Here is a 19,366-nt window from a genome sequence, read left to right as displayed (position 1 = left end):
CGGCCTCGCCCCCCTCGACAAGACGCAAACACGTCGCACCGCGTCACCAGGACTCCAAGCACAGTCTCCCGTGCGTGACGCAATCACGTCGTGTAACGTCGAGCGTCACAAAAAAGTTCAAGCCGCAGCCGCCCCCGTCCCTGCCCCGTGACTGACGCAATCACGTCGTCCAACGCCCAGCGTCACCAAGACACAAGTCCGCGGCCGCCCCTGTGACATGACGCAATCACGTCGAGCGTCCAGCCAACGTCGCTACGCCTGGGGAGCGCAGGCGCGACCGCCGCGGCGCTTGCGAGAGCCTGCTCCCCTCCCCCTCCGGGCCTGACGCTTCATTTAATCGACATTGATCGGTGATGTGAAAGTTGTAATCTCCCCTCTCCCCTCTCCCCCCTGGGCGCGGCCCGACCAGACCCGACCCGGGCTCTCGCGGCCTCGCTGTCTCTGCATTTCCTGCTTGGCAACCAATCCGGAGCCGGCCCCCGGGAGCGACGTGAGCGCCCCGCCAATGGCGAGCGCGGAGAGGGCGGGCGCGGACCAATGGCGGCAGCGCGGGGGCGGGACCTGCTGCCTGTCCCTCAACAACTGAGAGTCAGAAAGTTCAGTCTGCTCCTCGGAGCCCCAGTTTATGTGCTGCTGCTAAATGCTGCATTCCTTTAATCCTTGCTGCTAAATGCTGCATTCCTTCAATCCTTGCTGCTAAATGCTGCATTCCTTTAATCCTTGCTGCTAAATGCTGCATTCCTTCAATCCTTGCTGCTAAATGCTGCATTCCTTTAATCCTTGCTGCTAAATGCTGCATTCCTTTAATCCTTGCTGCTAAATGCTGCATTCCTTCTATCCTTGCTGCTAAATGCTGCATTCCCTCAATCCTTGCTGCTAAATGCTGCATTCCTTTAATCCTTGCTGCTAAATGCTGCATTCCTTCAATCCTTGCTGCTAAATGCTGCATTCCTTTAATCCTTGCTGCTAAATGCTGCATTCCTTCAATCCTTGTTGCTAAATGCTGCATTCCTTCAATCCTTGTTGCTAAATGCTGCATTCCTTCAATCCTTGCTGCTAAATGCTGCATTCCCTCAATCCTTGCTGCTAAATGCTGCATTCCTTTAATCCTTGTTGCTAAATGCTGCATTCCTTCAATCCTTGCTGCTAAATGCTGCATTCCTTTAATCCTTGTTGCTAAATGCTGCATTGTCTTTTTTTTTAAAGAACTAAATCAAATTGATAAAGATCCTTTGAGCCAAACCCACCTTCTTGCTGTGTGTGTGTGGGTGGGGGGGTGGGGGGGGGGACTAACATTTGTGAGTAAAATGTGTTCTAGATTGGCCTGAGGGAGCTGGCAGGTTAGCTGAGGGGCTTCAAGTTCCCCCAGAGACTCGAGCACATAAATCTAACCCAATACTCCCAGTGCAGTGCTGGAGGGAGCGGCGCACTGTTGGAGGTGCCGTCTTTCGGACAGGACGTTAAACTGAGGGCCCCCCTGTCTGAAAGAAAGAAAGACTTGCATTTATATAGCGCCCTTCACGACCACCTGGACGGTCTCAAAGCGCTTTACAGCCAATGAAGTACTTTTTGGAGTGTGGTCACTATGAAATGTGGGGAGCTGTATTTACTTCTTCTACACTGTCCCATCAAACGCTCCCATGGGCAGCGTGATGAAATGCCATCCTAGAGAGCAACGTGAGCTCGTGCAGGAGAGTGTCAACAGTGAAGTGGGCAACTGGATTGGACGTGGCCATAATCCAGGTCGCTGATTTGAGCATGGGCAGGTACAGCTGGAGCAGTGAGGTCCGGGCGAAGAAGCAGCAAGAGATTGTGGAGCGATGTGACCGGGGCCCAGCCCACACTGTGCGATATGTGTGCACACTAGGTCCGTGCAGCAGAGCTGGTCTCCAGTCGTCCTGGTTAACCCTTGCCACTGGACCAAGACCTAGCTCTGTCAAGCCCGTGTGGTGGCTGGTGTGCAACGGCCACCCCACATTAAAAAAATCCACGCATAGGCATCTTCCACCCTTCAACATGTAGTTTGGGATCGGGACTATCAGGTCCTTCATTGAAACGCCTGTGAACTCATCCCTTGGTGTGGAAGCAAGTCATCCTCGCTTCGAGGGACCGTCTAAGAAGAAGAATTTGGGGAAATGCAGCAGCCAATTTGCGCACAGCAAGCTCCCATAACAGCACTGTGATAATGACCAGATAATCTGTTGTTTTTTGTTACGTTGATTGAGGGATAAATATTGGCCCCAGGACACTGGGGAGAACTCCCCTGTTTGAGACAACTGGGGAGTCAGCAGGTTGTGGGGGGGCAAGTCCCACTCCAGGGACTTGAACACAAAAAATTCTAGGCTGACACTCCAGTGCAGTGCTGAGGGAGTGCCGCATTGTCGGAGGTGCTGTCTTTCGGATGAGACGTTAAACCGAGGCCCCGTCTGCTCTCTCAGGTGGATGTAAAAAATCCCACGGCACAATTTCGAAGAAGAGCAGGGGAGTTATCCCCAGGGTCCTGGGCCCAATATTTATTCCTCAATCAACATAACAAAAAAACAGATTATCTGGTCATTATCACATTGCTGTTTGTGGGAGCTTGCTGCGCGAAAATTAACTGCCGCGTTTCCTACAGTACAACAGTGACTGCACTCCGAAAGTACTTCATTGGTTGTAAATGCGCTTTGAGGTGTCTGGTGGTCATAAAAGGCCCTGGATAGAGTGGATAGGACAGACCTATTTCCCTTGGCAGAGGGGTCAACAACCAGAGGGCATAGATTTAAAGTAATTGGGGGGAGGTTTAGAGGGGATTTGTGGGGAAATGTCTTCACCCAGAGGGTGGTGGGGGTCTGGAACTCACTGCCTGAAAGGGTGGTAGAGGCAGAAACCCTCACCACATTTAAAAAGTATCTGGATGTGCACTTGAAGTGCCGTAACCTACAGAGCTACGGACCGAGAGCTGGAAAGTGGGATTAGGCTGGATAGCTCTTGGTCGGCCGGCGTGGACACGATGGGCCGAAATGGCCTCCTTCCGTGCTGTAAATTTCTATGGTTCTATGATATAATTCCAAGTCTTCCAGAGACACCGAGTTCCTGATTTAGCCCGGAGGCCGAGACCAGTGAATACAGTGTACCTCAGGCCTGGTGGGGGTTGGAGGTGTAAAGGGATTGAATGTCCATGGTGAAAAGGAGATGGTTGAGGCCAGGAAACTAGTACTGTGCCGGATGGCGTCTGCAAGTGTGGTGGGAGGATACAGGACAAGGGGAGAAAAAAACAGTCGAGATGGGAAGAAATCCAATCCATGGGGCAAGATCAGGCTGAAATGATGGGTCTACAGGGCAGTCCTGTGTGTGTATTGGGGAACTATGAGGTTGGCAGCTGTGGAGGGAAGACCTACAGAGGAGATGAGGTCAGCGACAGTCTTGGTTTGATGTCCATATTTAAGGAAGGATATACTTGCATTGGAGGTTGTTCAGAGAAGGTTCACTAGGTTGATTCCGGAGATGAGGGGGGTTGACTTATGAAGAAATGTTGGGCCTATACACATTGGAGTTCAGAAGAATGAGAGGCGATCTTATTGAAACATAAGATAATGAGGGGGCTCGACAAGGTGGATGCAGAGAGGATGTTTCCACTCATAGGGGAAACAAAAACTAGGGGGCATAGTCTCAGAATAAGGGGCTGCCCATTTAAAACGGAGATGAGGAGGAATTTCTTCTCTCAGAGGGTTGTAAATCTGTGGAATTCTCTGCCCCAAAGAGCTGTGGAGGCTGGGTCATTGAATATATTTAAGGTGGAGATAGACAGATGTTTGAGCGATAAGGGAGTGAAGGGTTATGGGGAGCGGGCGGGGAAGTGGAGCTGAGTCCATGATCGGATCAGCCATGGTCTTATTGAATAGCGGAGCAGGCTCGAGGGGCCGAATGGCCGACTCCTGCTCCTTATGTTCTTATGTCCGGTAGTGGGGTCATGGTCCAAGGTGGGGGGCGGGGAGGAAGCGGTATCAGAGAGTTGGCATTTAGTATACTGTATTCACTGTTCATGATGTGGTCTCCTTGACACTGGGGGGGACCAAGCGTAAATTAGGTGACCACTTTGCGGAGCACCTCCGTTCAGTCCACAAGGGTGACCCTGAGCTTCCGGTCGCCTGTCACTTTAATTCCCCGCTCCACTCCCACTCTGACCTCTCCGTCCTCGGCCTCCTGCACTGTTCCAAAGAAGCTCAACGCAAGCTCGAGGAACAGCACCTCATCTTTCGATGCACTTTACAGCCTTCCGCACTCAACATCGAGTTCAACAATTTCAGAGCGTAAACTTTGTGTCTCTTTTTTTCAGACAGCAACTGTTGATGATTCTGCTGTACCCCTTTCCACCTCCTCCAGACCCAGCCTTTGTTTCTTAACTTGTCCCATTAACATCTCACTTGGCCTCGCACCATCATCACTTTTGTCTCTCTAATCTCTCCTGCCTTCCACCCTATCACAGACCTTCCCTTCTGTTCATTCCTCCGCTCTCCTCTTTCCCTTGCCCCCGCACACGCTTAAAATCCTGTTGCATCGCTAACTTTTGTCCAGTTTTGACGAAAGGTGATGGGCTGGTAACGTTAACTCTGCGTTTCTCTCTGCGTTACCCAGACCCGCTGAGTATTGCCAGCATTTTCTGCTTTTATTTCAGAGTTCCAGCATCTGGGCTCATCATCGTCATCATAGGCAGCCCCTCAAAGCGAGGATGACTTGCTTCCACGCCAAAAAGGGATGAGTTCACCGGTGTTTCAATGACGGACCTAATATTTCCAGATCCCGAACTCAAATTGAAGGGTGGAAGATGCCTGTGTGTGGATTTTATTAACGTGTACACGGGCTTGACACGGTCTTGGTCCAGTGGCAAGGGTTAACCAAGATGACTGGAGACCAGTTCTGCTGCACGGACCCTAGTGCCCACACGTATCGCACAGTGTGGGCTGGGCCCCTGCTGCCCCTGATCCCCTGGCCCCGAACTCGCGCCTCTCCTGGGCCCCGGGATATTTTGCTACTGTTTGCCATTTGAGTCATTTTCCCCTGGTTGCCATCCTAACGTGAGTCTCCCCATCTTTTCACTGCAGCTGCCGTTCCTTCCATGTGCTGATCTGAGGCGCTGCAGTCGGTGATGGCAAGTGAGGTGCCCACAGACACCACCCAGCAATTCAAGGACATCTTCACAACAATGGAGTTTGATAGCTACGAAGAGTTTGCTTTGAAACTGGAGGAGTTTCAGCAGGTAACCTGCTGCACTTGCTTGCGTGTTTTGTGCCCGTTGATATTTCTTCAAAACTCCAGAGTGTGTGGGCCCAATCTACTTGATCTCTACTCCTGTGACAACTCTCTCATCCCGGGGATCGATCGAGTATTACCGTTTTAAGCTGTTGTGGGGGTGATTTGGATGAGAGCTCTGGCCATTCACTGTTCCGAGTTGGTGAAAGATGTTCATTTCCCACATTAATATCACTTGAATGCACATCAAAACCTGGCCTATGGGGTCTCAGAAAAAGTTTATTTTGTCCGATTTAACGCAGTATGTCCCCGAGTCAAAATACGAAATGCCTCAGACAGAAATGACAGATTAAACAAATCCTTCAGGACCTGTATTTGGGTACAGGGCACACTGGTTGGATATTTGAGAGATTTGAACAGATTACGAAATGTTATCTGACATTTTTGACAAAAGATTTCAGTGAATAGCAACTCTTGTAGTCGTCATCATCATAGGCAGTCCCTCAGAATCGAGGAAGACTTGCTTCCACTCTAAAAGTGAGTTCTTAGGTGGCTGAACGGTCCAATACGGGAATTACAGTCTCTACAGTTGAAGGAAAGGGTGGGTGGGGAGTCTGGTTTGCCGCACGCTCCTTCCGCTGCCTGCGCTTGATTTCTGCACGCTCTCGGCGACGAGACTCGAGGAGCTCAGCGCCCTCCTGGATACACCACCTCCACTTTGGGCGGTCTTTGGACAGGGACTCCCAGGTGTCGGTGGGGATGTTGCATTTTATCAAGGAAGCTTTGAGGGTGTCCTTGAAGCGTTTCCTCTGCCCCCCCCCAGGCCTTGGGCTCGCTTGCCGTGAAGGAACATCCCCAGCATCGAAGCACTGACTACACTCGACCAGCTCCGTTGGGCGGGCCACATTGTTCACATGCCCGACACGCTTGGGGAAGAGTGACCATAATAGGATAGAATTTTACATTAAGTTTGAAAGTGATTTAGTTAAATATGAAACTAGGGTCTTCAATCTAAACAAAGCAAACTATGTAGGTATGGGGGAAGAGTTGGCTAAGGTAGATCAGGAAACTAAAGATTTAGTGCATAATTTACAACAAGCATACGTTCCTTTAAGGTACAAAAACCTCACAGGAAAAGCGGTCAAACTGGCTAACGAGAAGTAAAAGATAGTATTAGATCAAAGGAAGAGGTTTATAATGTTGCCAAAAAGAGCAGTAAGCCTGAGGATTGGGAGTATTTTAGAATTCAGCAAAGGAGGAGCAAGAAATTGTTAAAGAAAGGGAAAATAGAATGAGAGTAAACCAGTGAGAGACATAAAAACAGACTGAAAAAGCTTCTATAGAGATGTAAAAAGGAAAAGATTAGCAAAAGTACATGTGGGTCCCTTACAGGCTGAGACAGGAGAAATTATAATGGGGGAATAAGGAAATGGCAGAGAAATTAAACAATTACTTTGTGTCTGTCTTCACGGAAGAAGACGCGAAAAACCTCTCGGAAATAGTGGAGAACCAAGGGTCTAGTGAGAATGAGGGGTCCAGCGAACTGAAAGAAATTAGTATTAGTAAAAAAAAATGGTACTGGAGGAATTAATGGGACTGAAAGTCGATAAATCCCCAGGGCCAGACAGCCTACATCCTAGGGTTTTGAAAGAGGTGGTTATAGAGTTAGTGGATGCATTGGTTGTCATCTTCCAAAATTCCATAGATTCTAAAACGGTTCCTCTGGATTGGAAGGTAGTGAATGTAACCCCACTGTTTAAGAAAGGAGGGAGAGAGAAAACGGGGAACTGCAGACCAGTTAGCCTGACATCAGTAGTGGGGAAAATGCTGGATGTGGTAACACGGCACTTAGAAAATAACAGGATTGGGCAGAGTCAACACAGATTTATGAAAGCGAAATCATGTTTGACAAATCTGTTAGAGCTCTATGAGGGTGTAACTAGCAGAATGGATGAGGGGGAACCAGTGGATGTGGTGTATTTGGATTTTCAGAAGGCATTCGATAAGATGCCACTTGTTGAGGTGTATGGGATTCTGGGGGGGCTTGGTAGGGTGGATGCAGGGAGGCTGTTTCCCCTTGTGGGGGGGTCTGGAACTGGGGGGCATGGTTTCGGAGTGGGGGGGGGGTCGCCCATTTGGAACTGGGATGGGGAGAAATTCCTTCTCCGAGGGTGGTGAATCTTTGGAATTCTCTGCCCTGGGGAGTGATGGAAGTCGGGTCTTTGAGTGTGTTTGAGGTGGAGATGGACGGATTTTTGAGCGATGGGGGAGTCGGGGGTTGTGGGGAGCGGGCAGGGAAGAGGAGTAGAGTTGTGGCGGAGGAGCAGCGAGTGTTTTGTGGCGGGGGGGGGGGGGGTCGATGAGAGATCGTGGCGGAGGTGTGGCAAATGAGGGTACAGGGCCCAGAAGAGCCCAGGGGCAGCACGGGCCCAGACCACACACTGTGCGATATGTGAGCGCGCTGGTCTCCACTCGTCCTGGTTAACCCTTGCCACTGGACCGAGACCTAGCTCTGTCAAGCCCCGTGTGGTGGCTGATGTGCAATGGTCAACCCATGTTAAAAAAATCCACGCACAGGCATCTTCCACCCTTCAATTGGAGTTCAGGATCTGGAATATTAGGTCCTTCATTGAAACATCTGTGAACTCTTATAGAAGCAAGTCATCCTCGTTCGCGGGACTGCCTATGATGATGATGACACAAGAGGTTATTGGGGGTAATATACTAGCATGGATTGAGGATTGGTTAACGGACAGAAAACAGAGAGTAGGAATAAACTGGTCATTTTGGGGTTGTCAGGCTGTAACTAGTGGGGTACCACAAGGATCAGTGCTGGAGCCCCAGCTATTCACAATCTATATCAGTGACTTATATGAGGGGACCGAGTGTAATGTATCCAAGTTTGCTGACAATACAAAGTAAGGTGGGAATGTAAGTTGTGAGGAGGATGCAAAGAGGCTTCAAGGGGATATAGACAGGGTAAGTGAGTGGGCAAGTACATGGAACATAGAATATAATGTGGGGAGATGTGAAGTTATCCACTTTGGTAGGAAAAATAGAAAAACAGAGTATTTTTAAACGGTGAGAGATTGGGAAATGTTGGTGTTCAGAGGGACCTGGGTGTCCTTGTACACCAATCACTGAACGTTAACATGCAGGTACAGCAAGTGATTAAGAAAGAAAATGTATGTTGGCCTTTATTACAGGAGGATTTGAGTCTAAGAGTAAAGACGTCTTACTGCGATTATATCGGGCCCTGGTGAGAGCACACCTGGAATATTGTGTACAGTTTGGGTCTCCTTACCTAAGGAAGGATATACTTGCCATAGAGGGAGTGCAACGAAGGTTCACCAGACTGATTCCTGGGATGGGTGCATTGTCCTATGAGGAGAGATTGAGTAGACTGGGCCGATATTCTCTAGAGTTTAGAAGAATGAGAGGTGATCTCATTGAAACATACAACATTCTTACAGGGTTTGACAGGGTAGATGCAGGGAGGGTGTTTCCCCCGGGCTGGGGAGTCTAGAACCAGGGGTCACACAGTCTCAGGATAAGGGCTCGGCCATTTAGGACTGAGATGAGGAGAAACTTCTTCACTCAGAGGGTGGTGAATCTTTGGAATTCTCTGCCCCAGAGGGCTGTGGATGCTCAGTCTTTGAGTATATTCAAGGCCGAGATCTATAGATTTTTGGATATTAAAGGAATCGAGGGATATGGGGACAGTGCAGGAAAGTGGAGTTGAGGTCGAAGATCAGCCGTGATCTTATTGAATGGCGGAGCAGGCTCGAGGGGCCGAATGGCCGACTCCTGGTTCTTATGCTGTTCTTACCTTCTTGCAGGCAACAGGGAGCCTCTTCAACAGGGCTTCCTCACACACAGTGGCATTTGAGAACAAGAGGAGGAAGAAGCCAATCGCTGCTCGCTTCCAGTTCACACTTGTGAAACTTTGCTGTGTCCACTACGGGCAGCCCCGCACCAAGTCAACCGGCCTGCGACCGATTCAGCGGTAAGTGTTAACGCATCTGCCTGGTGACTGCGGTGTTCAGAGAGAAGGACTTGCATTTATATAGCGCCTTTTACCACCACCGGATGTGCTTTGCAGCCAATGAAGTACTTTTGGAGTGTCGTCACTGTTATAATGAGGGAAACACGGCAGCCAATTTGCGCACAGCAAGCTCCCACACACAGCAATGTGATAATGACCCAGATAATCTGTTTTTTTGTTATGTTGATTGAGGGATAAATATTGGCCCCAGGACCCCGGGGATAACTCCCCCTGCTCTTCTTCCAAATAGTGCCCTGGGATCTTTTACATCCACCTGAGAGAGCAGACGGGGCCTCGGTTTAACGTCTCATCCGAAAGATGGCTCCTCCGACAGTGCGGCACTCCCTCAGCTCTGCACTGGGAGTGTCAGCCGAGATTTATGTGCTCGAGTCCCTGGAGTGGGACTTGAACCCACAACCTTCTGACTGACAGAGGCGAGAGTGCTGCCCACTGAGCCACAGCTGACACTTGCCAAGTTAAAATGGCTGTCCAGCAAGTGGGTTGCAAGCTGCTCTCTCAATCTACACTGCACTCTCAATCTGACAAAATATTACAATTCACACGCTGACTTAACACTCGCAATCGCTGCAAGAACGGGTGGGGAAATTATTGGCTACGAGCACATTGCTGGTAAATTCCAGCCGCCGTCTTGGGCATAAGAAACAGGAGCAGGAGTAGACCACCTGGGCCCTAGAGCCTGCTCCGCCATTCAATACGACCATGGCTGATCTGATCATGGACTCAGCTCCACTTCCCCGCCCGCTCCCCATAACCCTTTACTCCCTTATCGCTCAAAAATCTGTCTATCTCCGCCTTAAATATATTCAATGACCCAGCCCCCACAGCTCTCTGGGGCAGAGAATTCCACAGACTTACAACCCTCTGAGAGAAGAAATTCCTCCTCAGCTCAGTTTTAAACGGGCGGCCCCTTATTCTAAGACTATGTCCCCCAGTTCTAGATTCCCCCACGAGGGGAAACATCCTCTCTGCATCCACCCTGTCCAGCCCCCTCAGAATGTTAAACATTTCAATAAGATCACCTCTCATTCTTCTAAACTGCAATGCGTACAGGCCCAACCTGCTCAACCTTTCCTCATAAGTCAACCCCCCTTCATCTTCGGAATCAATCGGAATGAAAATTCTTTGAACTGCCTCCAAGTATATCCCTCCTTAAATACGGAGACCAAAACTGTACGCAGTGCTCCAGGTGTGGCCTCACCAACACCCTGTAGCGTAGTTGTAGCAAGACTTTCCTGCTTTTATGCTCCTTCTCTGAACTACTCCTGTGAAGTGCTTTGGGCTGTTTCACTTCGTCAAAGACGCCATATAAACACAATGTTGCTGTCGTTGATCCCCCCCCTGTCCCTTGATTCCCCGCAAGTCCAGAAATCTTATCTATCTCGGGCCTTGAATATACTCAACAACTGAGCGTCTACAGCCCTTCCTAAATGTGCGACGCCCAAAATTGGACAAAGATGCTCCGCCGAACCAGAGTTTTGTAAAGGTTCATAACTTCCTTGCTTTTGTGCTCTCTGCATCTGTTTATAATGCTGAAACACCTGTAAGCTTTTTGAACCGCTTTCTCAACCTGCCCTGCCAGCTCCAGCAATTTGTGCACACACACCCCCAGCTTTCTCAGCTCAAGCACCTTGTCAGAGGATTGTAGCCTCGGGTTGATGATCCGTTGGTGAGCTGGTAATTCTGACGTGGATTGTGTCGTGTTTCAGGCACCTCCCAGTGGGATGCGAGGCCACCTTTACCTTGGCCTACAGCGGGAAGCGGCTGAAACTCTTCGTACGGTCACACCACCTGGTGCACACTCACCACGTGCTGAGGAAGGAGTCCCTGCCCCATTACTCCAGGAGGCGCCGGCTCAGCCCCGAGGAGCTGGAGCACGTGGCAGGGCTGCCCAAGCGGCAGTTCAAGAACAAGCAGCTGAAGGAGTACATCGAGCAGCGGTTCAACAAGATGGCCACCCTCAGCGACATCCGCAACATCAAGACGCGGCTGAAGGCCGGCGGCGGCGGCGGCGGCAACAGCGTGGCGGCCCTGTTGGTGGCGCTGGAGCGGGTGACGGAAGCGGCACCGGCTGCCCTCGCCGGGGTACGGCGTGAGGGGGGCGTGACCACTGCCCCGGCGTCCACCGCGGACCGGGCTCCGACCCCCGCGGCCGGCAGTGTGGGCTCCGTCGGCGGGCGCACGCACACCGCCCTGCCTCTCGCACCCGAGCCTTTGGGCACTGGCGACGAGCGCACGCACACCGCCCTGCCACACACGCCTAAACCTTTGGGCACTGGCGATGAGCGCACGCACACCGCCCTGCCACACACGCCTAAACCTTTGGGCACTGGCGACGAGCGCACGCACACCGCCCTGCCACACACGCCTAAACCTTTGGGCACTGGCCACGAGCGCACGCACACCGCCCTGCCACACACGCCTAAACCTTTGGGCACTGGCCACGAGCGCACGCACACCGCCCTGCCGCACACGCCTAAACCTTTGGGCTCCGTTAGGGCGCGTGCACACACCGCCCTGCCTGACACGGCCAAACCTGTGGGCTCCAGTGATATCCGCACGCACACCGCCCTGCCTCTCGCACCCGAGCCTTTGGGCTCCGTCGCCGCGCGCACGCACGCCGCCCTGCCTGTCCCGGACCAGCGGCCCGCCGCACCGGGCCCGATCGCCGCCTCGCCCGCTTCGGGAACGCCCGCGGCGGCCCCTCCGCTCCCGCTCCTCACCCTACTGGTGATCACCGGCGTCTCCTACCAGCTGAGCCTGCGCCCGCTCGATGTGTGCCGGCCCACGGAGCCCCCTGGGGCCACGCAGGGCCCGGTGCGCTGCGACCGGGAGAAACAGCCGAAGCAGGAGCAGGACGGGAGCGGCGCCTCGGCCCACTGCGGCTTCTGCCGCCTGATGTACCCCCCCAGCCACCTCAGCACCGAGCACAAGATCCAGTGGGTGCGCTGCGGACGGGGCTGCCCCCAGCTGTTCCACCGTTGCTGCTTCCCCCCCGCTGTGGCACCCGGCACCTATGTCTGCGAGCGGTGCTCGTGCTGACCCTGCCTGACTTATGTCCCCCTCCCCCTCACCCCTGCGATGGGACGCCTGACCCCTGCCCCCCCCCTCCCCACGATGGGACGCCTGACCCCTGCCCCCCCCCCCCCTCACGATGGGACGCCTGATCCTTTGCCCCCCCAACGAACCGACCCCTGACCCACCCCCCCCACGATGGGACGCCTGACCCCCCCCCCCCCCCACGGTGGGACGCCTAACCCTTTGCCCCCCCCCCCCCAACGAACCGACGCCTGACCCCTGACCCCCCCCCAATGATGGGACGCCTGACCCCTGCCCCCCCCCCCCCCACGATGGGACGCCCGACCCTTGCCCCCCCCCCGCGATGGGACATAGAAACATAGAAAATAGGTGCAGGAGTAGGCCATTCGGCCCTTCGAGTCTGCACCACCATTCAATAAGATCATGGCTGATCATTCCCTCAGTACCCCTTTCCTGCTTTCTCTCCATTCCCTTTGATCCCCCCAACCGTAAGGGCCATATCTAACTCCCTCTTGAATATATCCAATGAACTGGCATCAACAACTCTCTGCGGCAGGGAATTCCACAGATTAACAACTCTCTGAGTGAAGAAGTTTCTCCTCATCTCAGTCCCAAATGGCTTACCCCTTATCCTTAGACTATGTCCCCTGTTCTGGACTTCCCCAACATCAGGAACATTCTTCCTGTATCTAACCTGTCCAGTCCCATCAGAATTTTATATGTTTCAATGAGATCCCCTCTCATCCTTCTAAACTCCAGTGAATACAGGCCCAGTCGATCCAGTCTCTCCTCATATGTCAGTCCTGCCATCCCGGGAATCAGTCTGGTGAACCTTCGCTGCACTCCCTCAATAGCAAGAACGTCCTTCCTCAGATTAGGAGACCAAAACTGAACACAATATTCCAGGTGAGGCCTCACCCAGACCCTGTACAACTGCAGTGAGACCTCCCTGCTCCAATACTCAAATCCCCTAGCTATGAAGGCCAACATACCATTTGCCTTCTTCACCGCCTGCTGTACCTGCATGCCAACTTTCAATGACTGATGTACCATGATACCCAGGTCTCGTTGCACCTCCCCTTTTCCTAATCTGTCGCCATTCAGATAATATTCTGCCTTTGTGTTTTTGCCCCCAAAGTGGATAACCTCACATTTATCCACATTATACTGCATCTGCCATGTATTTGCCCACTCACCTAACCTGTCCAAGTCACCCTGCAGCCTCTTAGCGTCCTCCTCACAGCTCACACCGCCACCCAGATTAGTGTCATCTTGGAGATATTACATTCCATTCCCTCATCTAAATCATTAATGTATATTGTAAAGAGCTGGGGTCCCAGCACTGAGCCCTGCGGCACTCCACTAGTCACTGTCTGCCATTCTGAAAAGGACCCGTTTATCCCGACTCTCTGCTTCCTGTCTGCCAACCAGTTCTCTATCCACGTCAGTACATTACCCCCAATACCATGTGCTTTAATTTTGCACACCAATCTCTTGTGTGGGACCTTGTCAAAAGCCTTTTGAAAGTCAAAATACACCACATCCACTGGTTCTCCCTTGTCCACTCTACAAGTTACATCCTCAAAAAATTCCAGAAGATTTGTCAAGCAGGATTTCCTTTTCATAAATCCATGCTGACTTGGACCGATCCCGTCACTGCTTTTCAAATGCGCTGCTATTTCATCTTTAATAATTGTTTCCAACATTTTCCCCACTACTGATGTCAGGCTAACCGGTCTATAATACCTGCTTTCTCTCTCCCTCCTTTTTTAAAAAGTGGTGTTACATTAGCTACCCTCCAGTCCATAGGAACCGATCCAGAGTCTGTTGGAAAATGATCACCAATGCATCCACTATTTCCAGGGCCACTTCCTTAAGTACTCTGGGATGCAGAATATCAGGCCCCGGGGATTTATCGGCCTTCAATCCCATCAATTTCCCTAACACAATTTCCCGCCTAATAAGGATATCCTTCAGTTCCTCCTTCTCACTAGATCCTCGGTCCCTTAGTACTTCCGGAAGGTTATTCGTGTCTTCCTTTGTGAAGACAGAACCAAAGTATTTGTTCAACTGGTCTGCCATTTCTTTGTTCCCCATTATAAATTCACCTGACTCTGATTGCAAGGGACCTACGTTTGTCTTCACTAATCTTTTTCTCTTCACATATCTATGGAAGCTTTTGCAGTCAGTTTTTATGTTGCCAGCAAGCTTCCTCTCATACGCTATTTCCCCCCCCCCCCTAATTAAATCCTTTGTCCTCCTCTGCTGTATTACAAAATTCTCCCAGTCCTCAGGTTTGCTGCTTTTTCTGGCCAATTTATATGACTCTTCCGTGGCTTTAACACTATCCTTAATTTCTCTTGTTAGCCACGGTTGGGCCACCATCCCCGTTTTATTTTTACTCCAGACAGGGATGTACAATTGTTGAAGTTTATCCATGTGATCTTTAAATGTTTGCCATTGCCTGTCCACCATCAACCCTTTAAGTATCATTTGCCAGTCTATTCTAGCCAATTCACGCTTCATACCATCAAAGTTACATTTCCGTAAGTTCAGGACCCTAGTCTCTGAATTAACTGTGTCACTTTCCATTTTAATAAAGAATTGTACCATATTATGATCACTCTTATAGAAACATAGAAACATAGAAAATAGGTGCAGGAGTGGGCCATTCGGCCCTTCTAGCCTGCACCGCCATTCAATGAGTTCATGGCTGAACATTCAACTTCAGTACCCCATTCCTGCTTTCTCGCCATACCCCTTGATCCCCCTAGTAGTAAGGACCTCATCTAACTCCTTTTTGAATATATTTAGTGAATTGGCCTCAACAACTTTCTGTGGTAGAGAATTCCACAGGTTCACCACTCTCTGGGTGAAGAAGTTCCTCCGCATCTCGGTCCTAAATGGCTTACCCCTTATCCTTAGACTGTGACCTCTGGTTCTGGACTTCCCCAACATTGGGAACATTCTTCCTGCATCTAACCTGTCTAAACCCATCAGAATTTTAAATGTTTCTATGAGGTCCCCTCTCATTCTTCTGAACTCCAGTGAATACAAGCCCAGTTGATCCAGTCTTTCTTGATAGGTCAGTCCCGCCATCCCCGGGAATCAGTCTGGTGAACCTTCGCTGCACTCCCTCAATAGCAAGAATTTCCTTCCTCAGGTTAGGAGACCAAAACTGTACACAATACTCCAGGTGTGGCCTCACCAATGCCCTGTACAACTGTAGCAACACCTCCCTGCCCCTGTACTCAAATCCCCTAACTATGAAGGCTAACATGCCATTTGCTTTCTTAACCGCCTGCTGCACCTGCATGCCAACCTTCAATGACTGATGTACCATGACACCCAGGTCTCTTTGCACCTCCCCTTTTCCTAATCTGTCACCATTCAGATAATAGTCTGTCTCTCTGTTTTTACCACCAAAGTGGATAACCTCACATTTATCCACATTATACTTTATCTGCCATGCATTTGCCCACTCACCTAACCTATCCAAGTCGCTCTGCAGCCTCATAGCATCCTCCTCGCAGCTCACACTGCCACCCAATTTAGTGTCATCCGCAAATTTGGAGATACTGCATTTAATCCCCTCGTCTAAATCATTAATGTACAATGTAAACAGCTGGGGCCCCAGCACAGAACCTTGCGGTACCCCACTAGTCACTGCCTGCCACTCTTCCCCAAGGGGCCTCACACAACAAGATTGCTAATTAGTCCCTTCTCATTACACATCACCCAGTCTAGGATGGCCAGCTCTAGTTGGTTCCTCGACATATTGGTCCAGAAAACCATCCCTAATACACTCCAGGAAATCCTCCTCCACTGCATTGCTACCAGTTTGGTTAGCCCAATCAATATGTAGATTAAAGTCATCCATGATAACTGCTGCACCTTTATTGCACGCATCCCTAATTTCTTGTTTGATGCTGTCCCCAACCTCACTACTACTGTTAGGTGGTCTGTACACAACTCCCACCAGCGTTTTCTGCCCTTTGGTGTATCGCAGCTCCACTCATACCGATTCCACATCATCCAAGCTCGCCTGACCTCTGCCCCCCATCCCCGCGATGGGACGCCTGACCCCTGCCCCCCCCACCCCGCGATGGGACGCCTGACCCCTGCCCCCCCACCCCATGATGGGTTGCCTGACCCCTGCCCCCCCCCCCCCCCGCTGATGGGACGACTGACCCCTGACCCCCCCTCCCCGCGATGGGTCGCCTGACCCCTGCCCCCCCCCCCCGGCGATGGGTCGCCTGACCCCTGCCACCCCCCCTCGCGATGGGTCGCCTGACCCCTGCACTCCGCCCCCCCCCCCCCCCCCGGCGATTGGACCCCTGACCCCCCCTGCTGCGCGGAGGGTGGTTGTACACAGGACAGCATCAGAACCGCTCCCACCGTGGCCAAGGGGGTCCGGCTGCTTTGCGTTGCCGTCGCCGCCAGGCACCGTGGCTGACCATAGTCTCTCGCAACTTTGCTACGAGTCGGGGAGGAATCTCCCTGCGTTTTTCCCCACAAAAACCGGACAGTGGTTTTCACCGCTGGGGGCATTTGCCACCCGGGGAGTGAGACACGATAACAGCAATGGATCGCTGGCCCATCCGTTGCGTTGACGGGTGGGAGCTTTGCAAACTCTGTATCTATTAAATCCCATGGATGCTGTACACGATCACTTCTGAGTCCAGGGTCAATAAATGTCATGAGATTCTTTCCGCGTCGTGTGTTTGCTTCAAGAATGCTGCGTCGTTTGGGCCAGTGACTATTGCCAGCTACTTGGATGTTTGGGTTTCTATCGCCAACCAGCGAATGTGATAAAGGAGCCTTGTAGCCGTGGATGTGAGCATCTCTCGATAAAAAAGACTTGCATTTATATAGCGCCTTTCACGACCAACAGGATGTCTCAAGGCGCTTTACAGCCAATGAAGTACTTTCGGAGTGTGGTCACTGTTGTATTGTGGGAAACGCCAATTTGCGCACAGCAAGCTCCCACACACAGCAACGTGATAATGACCAGATAATCTGTTTTTTTGTGATGTTGATTGAGGGATAAATATTGGCTCCAGGACACCGGGGATAACTCCCCCTGCTCTTCTTTGAAACAATGCCATGGGATATTTTACGTCCACCTGAGAGGGCAGATGGGGCCTCGGTTTAACGTCTCATCTGAAAGACGGCACCTCCGACAGTGCAGCACTCCCTCAGTACTGCACTGGGAGTGTCAGCTTAGATTTATGTGCTTAAGTTCCTGGAGTGGGACTTGAACCCACAACCTCCTGACTCAGAGGCGAGGGTGCTTCCCACTGAGACACGGCTGGGCACATCTTGGCTCGTGTGGAAAAATGCATCAGTCCGCATCTCCAGGAGACGAGGTCTGGGAGACGGCGCACTGAACCTTGATTTCAAACAGTGTCCAGATGCAGAGAAGGAGAATATATATTTGGGGTGGAGTGGGGGAGGCTATAGCTTAGGCAGGACAAGACGGGAAGGAATGTTGTCGGAAACCTCGAATTATGTTCTAAATTTCTATCCTGTACCTCATCATCATCATAGGCAGTCCCTTGGAATCGAGGAAGGTTTGCTTCCACTCTAAAAGTGAGTTCTCAGGTGCAATATGGGAATTACAGTCTCTGTCACAGGTGGGACAGATAGTCGTTGAGGGAAAGGGTGGGTGGGACTGGTTTACCGCTGCCTGTACTTGCTTTCTGCATGCTCTCGGCGACGAGACTCAAGGTGCTCAGCGCCCTCCCGGATGCACTTCCTCCACTTACCTATACCTTACCTGTACTTATCCTGTCCCTACCGTGATGACGTCTGTAAACTCCTTTTACAGTGAAAGAAAGGGAAGGAAGGCTTGCGTTATATAGTGTCTTTCATGACCACCAGACGTCTCAAAGTGCTTTACAGCCAATGAAGTACTTTTGGAGTGTAGTCACTGTTGTAATTATTACAAGGGTATAAATAATTAGAAGGGTATTAGAAGGGGAGGATTTACAGACGGGAAACTCAAACCAACCATCGCACCAAGATCTGACAGTCAATCGATTTCTCAAGATCTGAATATCATCGGCCTTTGACTGTGCAAGGAGAAATGCGTGTCTGTTCTGTCTGTGGGAAAAGATTTCAAACATCAGTGTGACTGGAAAAGCACCGAGACACACACACCCGAGGGAGAGTGTTCCAGTGCACTGCCTGAGGAAAGAGCTTTAACCAGTTACACAGCCTGAAAAATACATCGCACCGTTCACAGTGGGGAGAAACTGTAAATGTGTTGTGTGTGTGGACCAGGCTTCAACTGATCGTCCAAACTGTACAGACCAGAGTGCAACCAGACCAGACAGCATTTATATAAAAGTACCTGATGCTGCTGAAAAATTGTGCAGTCACTGGGTGTTATGTTCAGAATAACTCCACAAGACTGAGTATTGTTAGCTCAAACTGTTATGACCTTGGTCTCTTTTAATGTAACTCCAGAGTGAAGAGGCAGCATGGTAGACTGCCTTTTATACCTGTTTGCCCAGGGTGTGCAGGTGACCCTTGGATCTCCCACAGGTGCGCCCCCTGGTGGCAAGCCTTACACATTGGTAATGTTTACATACATAACATCACTCCGCCCCCCAAAGTCTGAGATACAAGTTATTTACAAGTTGAGGCGATCCGGGTCTCTTTGTTCCCGGGTTGATCGCCTGAGTTGAAGTCCTGGAATGGGTGAGTCGGTCGGATCATTGCTGCACTGCGGTGTGGCTGGTCTGATCGGACTGTCGGGCATGGTGGGTTCATCCTCGGGGTTGACAGTGAGGTCAATTGCTGGTTGGGTGTTTGTGGGTGGATCAATGATGGTAATGTCCTCTTCAAACTGTTCTTGGTTGTCAGTGAGCCGCAGTTTGGTCTGATCCAAGTGCTTCCTGCACGTTTGTCCGTTCAAAAGTTTGACAACGCACACTCTATTCCCCTCCTTGGCTAACACAGTGCCAGCAACCCATTTGGGATCACGACCCCAATTAAGAACAAACACAGGGTCATTAACCTCAATGT

General features: G+C 51.1%; 1 protein-coding gene across 2 annotated transcripts; it reads left to right on the top strand.

Annotated features, from left to right (window-relative positions):
• The first annotated feature begins 224 nt into the window (after nucleotides 1-224).
• On the top strand, nucleotides 225-12,463 carry LOC139250609 (uncharacterized). Of its 2 annotated transcripts, none has more exons than XM_070873007.1 (4): nucleotides 225-350; nucleotides 5,085-5,239; nucleotides 9,072-9,238; nucleotides 11,005-12,463. In XM_070873007.1, exons 2-4 carry the CDS (start codon nucleotides 5,129-5,131, stop codon nucleotides 12,335-12,337), a joined length of 1,611 nt encoding a protein of 536 aa, XP_070729108.1. In that variant the 5' UTR covers nucleotides 225-350; nucleotides 5,085-5,128; the 3' UTR covers nucleotides 12,338-12,463. The 2 variants fall into 2 exon arrangements, with proteins under 2 accessions (XP_070729108.1, XP_070729109.1); XM_070873008.1 differs by lacking the exon at nucleotides 225-350 and adding an exon at nucleotides 467-490.
• Nucleotides 12,464-19,366: the final 6,903 nt, after the last annotated feature.

This window comes from Pristiophorus japonicus, unplaced genomic scaffold, assembly GCF_044704955.1.
Source record: "Pristiophorus japonicus isolate sPriJap1 unplaced genomic scaffold, sPriJap1.hap1 HAP1_SCAFFOLD_401, whole genome shotgun sequence".
In the NCBI taxonomy this organism is placed as follows: Eukaryota; Metazoa; Chordata; class Chondrichthyes; family Pristiophoridae; genus Pristiophorus; species Pristiophorus japonicus.
This window is presented reverse-complemented; position numbering and strand designations above follow the sequence as displayed.